The following is a 13,569-nucleotide window of genomic DNA, read 5'->3' on the forward strand; positions in this document are numbered from 1 at the left end:
TTGAGGACTGGCCTAAACAAGGAAAGTTTGTGTTTTTGCTGTGGAAATTCATATGATATGCCAAATAAGTTTAGCTAACTGCTTGCATGATTAAAAAGCAGTTGATTTGCTTCTAGTCAGTAGTTAATTATAAAAGTAAATATATACATTATATATGTGATTTTTAAAATCCAGAATATGTAAATGTGTAAAAAATAGGGGATATATTTGTGTAGGTCTGTAAATATTGTCTGTAAAATAACATACATGTTGACTTTTCTGCGACAGTCATTCTAGAAATAGCTCAAAGTCTTACACTTGGAATGGCTCCCATGTTTCTTTCTCCTGGGCTGTGGAGGAATGTGATTCTTCTATTCAACCAATCATATAAATATTTAATTCCTTGCATGTTCCAGTCACTGTGGTAGGTCATGGGGATGCATAGATGAATAAGACACGGTCCTCTGCACATTTTAAAAAATGAAAAACTTCTTTTAATAAGTTTGCATTAATGTTTAAAATGTTAAAATCCCAATAATATTAAAGAGTAATGGAAATATATGTTACCTGGCATGATGTAGAGACATTTGATCTTGCCTGGGATCAGTTGGTCTGATAAGTACGCAAGCAGTACCTGTAACCATTATTCATGTGTTAATATAATCGAGTATTTTCAATAATAATTAAATTGCTGATAATATATTCAATTTCTTAGTACTTTGACTAGAGAGCTTTTAAAATAAATTTTGTTTTGACTGTGCTCTCCTGCTAAGAGACTTTATTTCTAAGTTTTGTGGTATTTTCTGCTTATCCCTAATTCATGTCATTCAGATTTTTGGAAGACACCCAGTTTTTCAAGGTCAATTTGGATTCTTTTACCAACTTAGTGCCATTTAAGTGATACCTAGTTTTGTCCTCAGTAATCTTTTGAGTAGTTGCTCCTCAAAAATAATACTGGAAGTTTCCCTGCAGGAAATTAAAGGAGTGTATTGAGGACATAGGTGGTCCTGAGGAGAGCTGATGAGAAGGGCACAGGCTGTTTCTTCACAGATACCAGCTCTTGGTTACTGGTGACTGCTTCTCTCTGTTTGTGGCATCTCACCTCGACCAAATGACACAATTTTGCAAAGTAGCCAGGGGCCATGAAGACACATAGGGGAAAAGAGCAGAATATGGATATTCATTTATTCGTTTATGAATTGATTAATCCAATTCACAAATGAATGAATGCATCTAGGCATTTAAGCAGCAAATATTCATTGAGTCCCTATCCCTACTATGTGCCAGGCATCATTTTAGACTCTGGGTAGTGAACAAGAGAGAAACATTCTCAACCTCAGGGAGATTATATGCTAGTGAGGAGGATGAATAAACAAGTAAGTATGCAGTATAGTGTCGGTATAGTACCCACTAACAGGAAGAGTGAAGAAGCGGTGAGGGACAGAGGTGGTGGTGATAATTATATGAAGACGTCAGGAGAGGCTCTGAGGAGAGGGGCTGCTTGGCAGACACCTGGATGGAGAGCATGCACCTGTGCGCTTCTTTGGGAGGTACATTTCAGGCATGACGTGTTCACAGAACAGCAGGAACATTGGTGAGGCTGGAAAACAAGGCGTGGCGCATCTCCTTTCTTATCTGTGTCGCTTATGAGTGTTTTGTTTTTTTAATCTCCTCTTTCTTTTTGCCATTCATTGGCTGATTTTCATTATCTTAAAAATTTATATGTTTTGTTATAGACTTGTTACTTTGTTTCTTTGTTACCTGAACACCTATATACCACCACATTTTAGTGTTGTTTTATAACAGAGACTTGGTATCTTTGGGCTTTATTGCCTCCTTGGTGAATTCTGATTAATGGTTGTGTTTAGTCAATGATATAATGAAGGGAAACGTGGATTGGAAAAAGCTTCTAGGTTCTAATCCTAGTTTTGTTGCTAACTGACTGTAAACTAATGTAACATTTCTGGACCTCAGTTTATCTAGATGTAAACTAAAGCTGTTGGACTAGATAACTGCCAGGATTCCTCTTAACTGTAAAATTCTGTTGTTTCAGTGATTTTTAGGAAAAATCCCCAGGAGAAATACAATATTTTTTTTCTTTTTATTTCCTTTTTTAAAATTAAGGTGTGCAAATCTTGGATATACAGCTTATTGAATTTTCACATATGTATGTACTCTTTGGGGAACTTTCTGGAATTAAAAAAAATATATTTTCCATCCACGGTTGGTTGAGTCTGTGGATACGGAACTTGGAGGGCTGCCTGTATAAGTATATTCCAAATACCTTTCCCAATCTGGAAATACCTATACTCAATACCTAAGAAAATATTATTTTTAGAAAAATGCAATTTTAAAGTGTTTCCATTTTGTTGCATTCTTTTTTTAAGTTTATTTGTTTTTGGCTGCGTTGGGTTTTCGTGGCTGCGTGTGGGCTTTCTCTAGTCGTGGTGAGCAGGGGCTACTCTTCACTGCAGTGCGCGGGCTTCTCCTTGCGGTGGCTTCTCTTGTTGCGGAGCACCGGCTCTAGGCGCGTGGGCTTCAGTAGTTGTGGATTGCGGACTCTAGAGCACAGGCTCAGTAGTTGTGGCACACGGGCTTAGTTGCTCCGTGGCATGTGGGATCTTTTCGTACCAGGGATTGAACCGTGTCCCCTGCATTGGCAGGCAGATTCTTATCCACTGCGCCACCAGGCAAGTCTTTCCATTTTGTTGCATTTTTGAACACAGTTTATAGATTAAGAAAGCAACAGATTTAAGGATTTCTCTTATTACATAAAAGTTTGGTCCCAATGTTGACTTTAAAGAAATCCTAAGGTACTTTTTCTTTTAAACACACTTCAGAAATTATTTCCACACTTCTTATGAGATATTTTAATATTTTGGGCTGGTCCTTAACTTATTTGATGTTGTAAACAGGCAAGTCTTTAGGTCATAGGGTCCCGTGATAGAATGATTCTCCCATTAGAGAAGCGAACAGTTCTGTTCTTAGTACATGATGTCACCAGCACTTGAGTCTTTCTTTAGTGGGTATTCCTTTTGGTGACTTTGCCAAGAACTCCTTTTCTTTGCATTTTGATGTGAACTCTGTTCATGGTGGTTTTGTTCACTGCTGGTAATGTTGAAAAGCAACAAAATTCTTTTAGATTCCATTTTCTTTGAGTATAGCTCTTCAAGCTATAGAATTAGGGCATTGTTTTCTAGATTTATAGATTCATGTTTCAAATTTAACCTTTTAATTTTAGGAACAGGAACACCAAAGTTGGAGGTAGTAAATAATAAGTTCAAATGTATACTACTTGTGTTAATAGATACAGAGCCACTGTTTATAAAATATACAGTTATTATAGTGAACACATGAGGTAGGTGTTAGTGAGTGACTTAATTATAGCCCAAATCCCTATTGCTGTTAGAAATTGGGGAGAGCATTGCAAGGAGTAAAAGAATATGCACTGAAGTAGCTCACTAATTAGGATGTGCATTAGCAAACTGGATTCAACACTATGAGCAAAACATTTATAGCTCGCTCTGTGTGTTAGCGTTACGGACTTTCGTAATTCTGGGCCGATGTTAATCTTTAAAGAGGCATTTGTTACAGTTCCTTCCATGGTGTGGGCTTGAGCATTAGTCCCTTCACCAATCCAAAGTGCTAAATATTTCAAGGATCCCCTTGAGGGATATTATTGGGTAGGGACCATGACTTTTAAAGGGGGGAGAAGAGCCATTGATTCATTCATAGTTTATATTAGATTTTTCTGACACTGTAAACAGCCATACTGAGTATTTTCAGTGAGCATTTCTATTAAGTATAGATTGGGGAAAATGATTCAGAGTTGGCAGGGGCCAGTGTTTCTTAGAATGAGTTTTGTGGAATATTGGTTCTGTGGAATGTTAATAAATGTTACATGAAATTAAAACCCAACCAACCAGCAAACAGATCTCTTTGGTTATGAAACTTCGGAAAGCACTAGATTAAATGAAATTGAAAGGTTTTTTTTGTTTTTCTAACTATATTGGCATATAGTTATGTAATGTTGTGTACCTTTAAGGTGTACAACATATTCATTTGATATAGGTATGTTGCAATATTGTTACCACCATAGAGTTAGCCAACACTTCCATCATGTCACATAATTACCATTTCTCTTTTGTGGTGAGAACATTCAAGACTTACTCTCTTAACAACTTTCAAGTATATAGTATAGTATTGTTCTCTGTAATCACAATGCTGTGCTTTAGATCCCCAGAACTTATTCATCTTCTAGGGTTTTTTGTTTGACTGTGGGAATTCTCAGGGCCTGTAATTTGTCAGTATACCTTGTACTTCTCTAAGATGAAGGGGAAGTGAGACAGCAACAGTATGCAGCATTTCCCAAACTTATTGGGCCATGGAATCATTTTTTAGAGAGTGTTTTGGGAACTTGACATGCCACAGGATACCACTGGTGAAGGTGATTAGGCTGAAATCATTTTGTAGATAGAAAACTAAGACCTAAATAATGTAAGTACTCAAGTAGCTAGAGCTGGTGAGATTGCAGACTAATTCTTATATCACTGTTCTTTCCATCAGCAAAAAAGGAGATTTAATGGCTCAGAAGACATAGCTTTAAATATGTTAGAATGTAAATTAGGTTTTCATTGTCATCTTTTAAGATTTATTGAAGCTTAATGTCCTGTCCAAGGTTCTGGGTCTAACCAAAAAAGGTAGTACAGGCGGTCATTTCTTTCAGCTGCATTGCTAACAAATGGGATAGGGAATAGATGTAAAAATGAATTTACAGAATTACCTGAATCAGCTCTTTTTACCAAAATTAGGATAAACAGGGTCTTAGTTCTCAAACCTTAGTTTTGACTTGCTATTAAGTACAGATTTAATTTTCATTCTGTTGATGACTTTTTAAATGGGGTGGGGAGGGAGTTTAACTTAATGTAATTTAGACTCATAATTAAAGCTTCCAAAATCTAGATAGAAAATTGGGAGATTGGGATTGACATATATATACTACTGATACTATGTATAAAGTAGATAACTAGTGAGAACCTACTGTATAGCACAGGGAACTCTAGACAGTGCTCTGTGCTGACCTATATGAGAAGGAAATCCATAAAAGAGGGGATATGTGTATACATTGACTTTGCTGGACAGTATAAACTAACACAATATTGTAAAGCAACTATACTCCTTGATATTTTACATTGAGGTATGATTTAGGTTGATCATTGTAAAATTTTAAATAAATTTAGATTATAGACTAATGTTAAATTAGTTAATTATTTGATTAATTATTAGATTATAGACTAATGTAGTCAGACTTGTCGTCTAACAGTTTGTAAGAAAGTACGTGTACTAGGGTGAAAGGCTAAGGGAACAGGACCAGCAGAAGTACTTGTTAATGCAGGGAAATTCTGGATAATCCATATGAGCAGTTATGAGACTTAGAATTCCGCTCTGACGCATAGGTGTACCTCACTGACGTTCTTTGGTTTCGGGGAAAAAATTGTGGCTTATCTTGAAAAAATGCTGTTGGGTGTTCCTTCTTCTTTATATAGGAATTTAACATGGTTCCTTATTAAATAGAAAAGGCATTTCAGGAAGATATTAGCTTAAATTACTTATGTGTGGAATATTTTACATTACAAAGATAAGTGGTTGATTATAGTTTTACTGGGATATTTTGACAAAATTGGTAGTGTGTATTCTTCTCTCCTGTTTATTCCCCCACCCCACCCTGCCCCCAGTAACCGGCATGGTTAATAACAAGTCTTGGAAAAAGAATTTACTGCTTATAACTGACAGGAGGTTTAACTACAATTTTGTGTTCTTGGAAAACTGTTTAGAAAATTTTGGTAAGCATTAGGTACTTCTCTGAAAGGAATGAGAAGGTATTACGAGACAGGCTACTGATGATGAATAGAATAATGGTACTAGGAGGGGTGAGTAAGAGTGCTGCAAGAGAAGCAAGGTCAGTAAGTGACTGTATAGCAATAGCATTGATCTGTGTGTATCCCTTTTCTCTTTTTATTAGTTTTTAAAATTCTATTTATTTATTTATTTATTTATGGCTGTGCTGAGTCTTTGCTGCTGCATGCGGGCTTTCTCTAGTTGCGGCGAGCGGAGGCTACTCTTTGTTGTGCTGCATGCGGGCGTCTCGTTGCGGTGGCTTCTCTTGTTGCGGAGCACGGGTGCTAGGTACACGGGCTTCAGTAGTTGTGGCTTGCGGGCTCTAGAACGCAGGCTCAGTAGTTGTGGCACACAACTTAGTTGCTTCGCGGCATGTGGGATCCTCCCGGCCCAGGGCTCGAACCCGTGTCCCCTGCATTGGCAGCTGGATTCTTAACCACTGCACCACCAGGGAAGCCCCTCTTTTTATTTTCTTCCAGTTTTATTGAAAAATAATTGACATACAGCACTGTATAAGTTTAAGGTGTACAGCATAATGATTTGACTGACAACATCATGAAATGATGATCTTAATAAGCTTAATGACCATCCATCATCTCATAAAGATACAAAATTAAACAAATAGAAAAAAATTTTTTCCTTGCAGTGAGAACTCTTAGGATTTACTCTATTGAAAACTGTCATATATAGCATATAGCAGTGTTAATTATGTTTATCATGTTGTGCATTACAACTCTAGTCCTGACTTATCTTATAACTGGAAGTTTGTACTTTTTTTTTTTTTTTTTTTGCTGTACGCGGGCCTCTCACTGTTGCGGCCTCTCCCGTTGCGGAGCACAGGCTCCGGACGCGCAGGCTCAGCGGCCATGGCTCACGGGCCCAGCCGCTCCGCGGCATGTGGGATCCTCCCGGACCGGGGCACGAACCTGTGTCCCCTGCATGGGCAGGTGGACTCTCAACCACTGCACCACCAGGGGAGCCCAGAAGTTTGTACTTTTTAACTGCCTTCATCCAGTTTCCCTTCCCCCCACCTCTGCCTCTGGTAACCACAAATCTGATCTCTTTTCCTATGAGTTTGCTTGTTTGTGTTTGAAGTATAATTGACGTACAGTACTGTGTTAGTTCCTGTTAACACAACATGTGATTTGATATTTTTATGCATTTCAAAATGAGCACCATGATAATTCTAGTTATGGTCTGTCACCATACAAAGGTGTTACACTGTTACTGACTGTATTCCACACACTGTACATTTCATGCCTGTGACTCATTTATTTTGCAACTGGAAGTTTGTACCTCCCTCACCTCTCCTCCCTCCATGTTCCTCCCCTCTGGCAACCAACTGTTTGTTTTCTGTATCTATAACTTTTTCTGTTTATGTTTGTTCATTTGTTTTTTAGGTTCCACATATAAGTGAAATCATACTGTATTTGTCTTTCTCTGACTTCTTTCACTTATCATAATACCCTCTAGGTCCATCCATTTGTTGCAAATGGCAAGATTTCATTTTATTTTAATTAAGGCTGCACAGCTTGTGGGATCTTAGTTTGAAAGATGGAAAGGGATTGAAAGATTTCATTTTTTATGGCTAAGTAATATTCCATTGTGTGGGGACTTCCCTGGTGGTACAGTGGTTAAGATTTCATGTTTCTACCATAGGGGGCGCAGGTTCAATCCTTGGTCAGGGAGCTAAGATTCCACATGCTGCATGGTGCGGCCAAAAAAAAAAAAAATTCCATTGTGTGTGTATATGTATATGTATGTGTGTGTACCACATTGCCCTATCTGTTCATCTGTTAATGGGCACTTAGGTTGCTTCCATATCTTGGCTATTGTAAATAATGCTGCAGTGAACATATGGGTGCATATATCTTTTTGAATTAGTGTTTTCTTATGATAAATACCCAGGAGTGGAATTGCTAGATTGGATGGTACTTCTATTTTTAATTGTTTGAGGAATCTCCATACTATTTTCCATCGTCACTGCACCAGTTTACATTCCCACCAACAGTGCACGTGGGTTCCCTTTTTGCCACATCCTTGCCAGCACTTGTTGTTTGTTGTATTTTTTATAATAGTCATTTCAGGTGTGAGGTGATATCTCATGGTGGTTTTGATTTGCATTTCCCTGATGATTAGTGATGTTGAGCATCTTTTCATGTGCCTGTTGTCCATCTATATGTCTTCTTTGGAAAAATGTCATTTCAGGTCCTCTGCCCATTTCTTAATCAGGGTATTTCTTTTTTTGATGTTGAATTGTATATTTTGGGTGGCAACCCTGTATCAGATATATTGTTTGCAAATATCTTCTCCCATTCAGTAGGTGGCCTTTTCGCTTTGTTGATAGTTTCCTTCTCTGTGCAAAAAGCTTTTTAGTTTGATGTAGTCCTATTTGTTTATTTTTGCTTTTATTTCCCTTGCCTGAGGAGACATACCAAAAATACATTACTAAGACTGATGTCAAAGAGTGTACTGCCTGTGTTTTCTTCTAGAAGTTTTGTGGTTTCAGATCTTACATTTAAATTTAAGTCTTTACATAGAGAAGAGACTTGTGGTTGCCAGGGCAGGGGGTGCGGTGGGAGGGGGAAGGACTGACAGTGTGGGATTAGCAGTTGCAAACTAGTATATAGAGGATGGAAAAACAGCAGGGTCCTACTGTATGGCACAGGGAACTGTATTCAGTATCCTATGATAAACCATAATGGAAAAGAATATGAAAAGAATATATATATATGTATAACTGAATCACTGCTATACAGCAGAAATTAACACAACATTGTAAATCAACTATACTTCATAAAATATTTTAAAAAATAAATTTAAGTCTTTAATCCATTTAAAATTTATTTTTGTGCATGATGTGAGAGAGTAGTCCAGTTGGATTTTTTTACATGCAGCTGTCCAGTTTTCCCAACACAGTTTATTGAGGAGACTGTCTTTTCCCCATTGTATATTCTTGCCTTCTTGCCTCCTTTGTTGTAGCTTTATCTTTAATTTTTGCCATTTTAAGTACGGTGTGTCTTTGTATGGTCTTCTTTGGGTTGATCCTGTTTGGGCTGTCTGTGCTTCCTGGACTTGGATATCTGATTCCTTTTCCAGGTTAGGGAAGTTTTCAGCTATTATGTACTGACATATGTCCTCTGTGCCCCTGTCTCTCTCTCTCTCTCTCTCTCTCTCTCTCTCCTCCTTCTGGGACCCCTACAAATGAGAATGTTAGGACACGTGATGCTGTTACAGAGGTCTCTTAAACTGTCCTCATTTCTTTTTTTTTCTTCTTTTTCCTGTTTAGCTTTGGTGATTTCCACTGTTTATCGTCCAACTTGCCCATCTCTTCCTCTGTATCATCTAATCTACTCTTGATTCCTTATAATGTATTACTGTTACTATTTTTTAAAATATTTATTTATTTGGCTGCGCTGGGTCTTAGTTGCGACACATGGGATCTTCCTTGCAGCATGCAGGATCTTTAGTTGTGGCAAGTGAGCTCTTTTAGTTGTGGCATGCGGACTCTTAGTTGGGGCACGCGGGATCTAGTTCCCTGACCAGGGATTGAACCCCGGGCCCCTTGCATTGGCAGCCTGAAGTCTTATCCACTGGACCACCAGGGAAGTCCCATAGTGTATTATTTCAGTTATTGTACACTTCACCTCTGTTTGGTTCTTTTTTATATTTTCTCTTTGTTAAAAATATCCGACTCCTCACTCTGTTCATCCATTCTTCTCCCGAGTTCTTTGAGCATCTTTATGATCATCACCTTGAACTCTTTATCAGATAGATTGCTCATCTCTACTTCACTTAATTCTTCTTCTGGGGTTTTATCTTGTTCCTTAGTTTGGAACATATTCCTCTGTCACCTGATTTGCTGTTTTTATTTCTATGTATTTGGCAGGTTGGTTACATTTTCCTCCTCCTCCAGATACAGCAAGGGAGACACCCTTACAAAATATTTCCATTACTAATGTAAATGTTTTCTTGCAAAGGGGCAACTCCTACTTGGTTTTCAGAGTTTTCCTGAATTCTGCCGTTTCTTAGAAAATAACCAGTTTAAGATAATATTCCAAAGAGACACATTTTGGGGTGGCAAATTCTGCTCCCCTACATTATAGCAGGCTTTACTTTTTTTTTAGAGAAGTTTTAGATTCACAGCAGAATTGAGCCATTTTTGGTACTGATCTAACATCACGGTGGTATTTGTTAAAAGGTGTCTATTTCTGTTATCAATTTCAGTGTATATACAAAATGTATTTTGCAGTTATATTTGCTGTTTTATGATTATTGTTTTTCAAAGTATTACCTTCTTTTCGACTGAATATAATATGCGTCATTTCACTATGAAAAAATTTACTAAGTAATTAACGGAAGGGAAAGCAGCAATGGGTTTTTCTGGTCCACTGAAGTAGACAAAGCCTTTTTCAGCCTTTTTCGTGTCCTGTGAATAGGATAGTGAATGTGTGCCTTGTGATTTGTTGTTCTGTTTTACTGCTTTGCTGACTGAGAACTGTATTTATATAGTTCATGTTTTGGCAGCTTCAAACAGGAAGAGAATTTTTAGGTCTGTTTTGAAAAAAACTGTGACAGGAATGTTACATATGTACATGACAAAGATGTGTGTAAATTATTGGAGCTTCAAGGAGAGACAATAGTTTTCTTGGAGAGTATATGCTACTCTATCATTATTTAAAGTGACTTCTGTCAGATGAAAAATTAATCAGTCCAGTCAAACTAAGAAAGAAATGGAAAATTTTATTCAAGCTAAACTGAGGATTATAACCTGGGAACAGCCTCTCAGAAAGCTCCAAGAACTGTTCTGCCCGTTAGAAGTCAAAGCACAATTATAGAAGTTTTTTGACACAGGGGCCTGTACATTAAATGATGTATTATTGACTTACACAATCCAGATCTGCAAGTACAAAGAGATGGGTTGTGTGACCCCTTACAAGATCAAGATGGAATGTTATCTTTTAAGGAGTTGTCTTATTGGTGCTGGGAGAATGTTGCGCTTTATTGTTGAGGAGGTTTGGTGGCTGCATAACGCAGATACACAGTGTACATTAGAGGGGAGAGAGGAGGCCAAAGGACAGAAAAATTTTTTATGTTTAAAATTTTCTTATCTTGCCATAAAATATGAATTTTATTTCACACTTCCATCATAATTGATGCATTAAGTACGACTGAACCAGAAGTACTTCTAAATTCTAATGGAGTATGTATAATATAGTTAACATGCACATACTGGAGAAAAGCACGGAAACCCTACATTAGCAAATTTCTCATTTTAAAATAAAAATGCACCATGCCTCATTTTTCTCCACTATTAAAACTGGGTAGTCTTTCAAGTATTACTTTTTATTCTTGGGAGGAAGGGCAGAGATTGTTTATGTTAGGCTAATGTAAAAAGAATCCAAGACCACAAAGGTTGCACTTTAAATTTCAATAGAATTATGTGCTTCATATCAGCATTATGAAATTTTAAAATTTGGTGTATCTTGCACTTTCAGAAATTTCTCCTCTAACAGTTAATATAATTGAATTGCATATTAATATCATTTAAATTAAGAAAAAAATCTTACAGTGCCTTTATTTTAGTATACCCTGTCATCTAAGGCCTAGATGATACTTACTAGTTAATTATGTGGCTTTGGTATGCACTAGTAGTCTTTTAGGAAAATATTTGCTTTAGTTTTGGGGGGAGGAAGTGTCTGATATATTTTTTAAACTTTATTATGAAAACTTTAAACATTCACAAAGTAGGGAGAATTGTATAATGAGTCCTCATATATTCATCTCCCGTCCTCACTAGTTTAATATAATGACTCTTCTTGTTTTATCTGTGCATTCCCCACCATTACTTTCCTCCCAACCCCCCAGTGATTTTGAAGGAAATCCCAGACATCATGTAATTTCATTGAGAAATATTTCAATGTGTACCTCTAAAAGCGAATCAAATTATTTGTATTCCCAGTGAGTACTAGCGAGCTTTGTTGTGGAGAGGAAGTTCAAGAGTGCTTGGCAACAGACCTGCCATTGCATTTTATTATAGTTAATTTGTATTCAGTAAGATCCAGAGTTTACATTACTTGGCTTTTTTTTATTATTACAATACATCTCAAAGGATTTGAAGTGTTGCTTTTGTAAATAACATCTAAGAAAACACTATGCATTACCAGCATGAACATGCACGGAGCAAGGTGGCGGCCCTCATTTCAGAGCTGATCCGCGATTTGCTTTGTCATTTTTCATGGCTCCTCCCCAGCTCCAAAATTAGTTTCTTTATTTAAATGCTGAGAAACAGTCAGCATGTAACACTTATTTTCAGATGAAATTTATAAGGCTCTATTTGTGTCAGAGAAAGAGCAGAGAGAAAAAATATGCATATGGGGCTGAAAAAAAGAGGAAGGGGCAGAACAGTGTAAACATCACAGCCTGGGTACCGGAGAAATAACTTGCCCTTTCCTTCACTCTCACTCACCCAACCTCCTCTCTTGGTCTTGACTTTTTAATTTCTCTCTTTTCTTGGTGTCCCCTTTGAGTTATATCTTTCTCTTCTCTTGGCATTTACCTAACTTTGCCTGTGGCATTTATGATTAGGAAGATTGCTGATTCCTCCCTTGGAGAATGTTTTATTATATAGGGGTTGTGAGATAAAACTTTAAAAAGCAAAATATTTCAGGACGAATTTGTTGTGCTTTGTTTTTATACAGATTTTGAAAAATGTTTATTTAAACTCGTTCACATAGTTGGGTACTTACTATGGCCTAGATTGAACTTTTCTGTAGTCTGTGAATGAATGATACAGTGTAAGAAACGTTAACTATATATAGACATTCAGGTTTGCTTTATGTGCTCTTTTTGAAAAATTTTGTAATAATTTTTCCTTTTTTTGTGTGTTCTCTTTTGCTGCTCATTTATTGGATGAAACTGATTTTATTCAAATGTGACTCTGCAGTTCACAAGATTCCTTTGCAGCTCACCTTTGGAGGTAAGATTACTCAATGACCTTGATATGAGAATTGCCATTGGTATCTTTTGTGAGGCATTTGATAATTTAAGACTGATCATTTCGTCATGATGTATTCTTCAATACCAGCAATGAGATGAATGCAGACTTTCCTTTATAAGAATTCCTATAAGTTACAGAGCTATCCCGGTAAGTTACAGAGCTCTGTGCGGGCAGTGACCTTCACAGCAGGTCATTGCCGCCATTTTAATAGGTAGAATGAAGTCAGTCCATTTTAAAGAGCCTTGTTGTATCTCCTTATTCCCTTGCCGCTCTCACATTGGCCTTATCCTCTGTAAACTGCCCTGGTGTTAAAGGAGACCTGGAGAAGTCTGGGCAGAGGCTGTCATCAAGCAGGTTTCAGTTAGTTTGAGAGAACCTTCTAAAATCCATGAATTGATTAGGGAAGAGCAGAGGCCTTCCCTTGTACTGAGCTTCATCGTGACACAGGCATGATTCTAGGTGCCAGATTCGCTTTCTCATCTGATTCTCATAATGGTTCTGCAATTTAGAACTGAAAGTCCAGCGATAAATTGTGAGATAAAGAAAACTCTTAGATAATCAGAGAACCAGTTATCAGTGTGAGCTGTGGTTGATAAGGAGTTGATTACTTGGAGAAGATGGACGAGACTTTGGGAAAGGAGTCGGAAAGGGGAAGCAGCTGGGTGTGTGGCGGGACATTGGACTTGGTACCA

The 13,569-nt window shown here is 37.4% G+C and overlaps 1 protein-coding gene across 8 annotated transcripts in view; it reads left to right on the forward strand.

The window, feature by feature from the left end:
- The window catches only part of ATE1 (arginyltransferase 1), a gene marked incomplete at its 5' end in the record, with an annotated part of 157,354 nt that overhangs the window by 35,710 nt on the left and 108,075 nt on the right, over positions 1-13,569 (forward strand). For 7 of the 8 annotated variants that reach the window (XM_082854734.1, XM_082854738.1, XM_082854739.1 and 4 more), the window contains one exon: positions 12,824-12,856. The exons of the other annotated variant lie outside the window; for it this stretch is intronic. In XM_082854734.1, the coding sequence (XP_082710860.1) occupies positions 12,824-12,856 (33 nt within the window). The remainder of the gene's footprint in view (positions 1-12,823; positions 12,857-13,569) is intronic. 8 annotated transcript variants of the gene reach the window in all.

The sequence above is a fragment of the Leucopleurus acutus genome (assembly GCF_964270905.1).
Source record: "Leucopleurus acutus genome assembly, chromosome: 14".
NCBI lineage: Eukaryota > Metazoa > Chordata > Mammalia > Artiodactyla > Delphinidae > Leucopleurus > Leucopleurus acutus.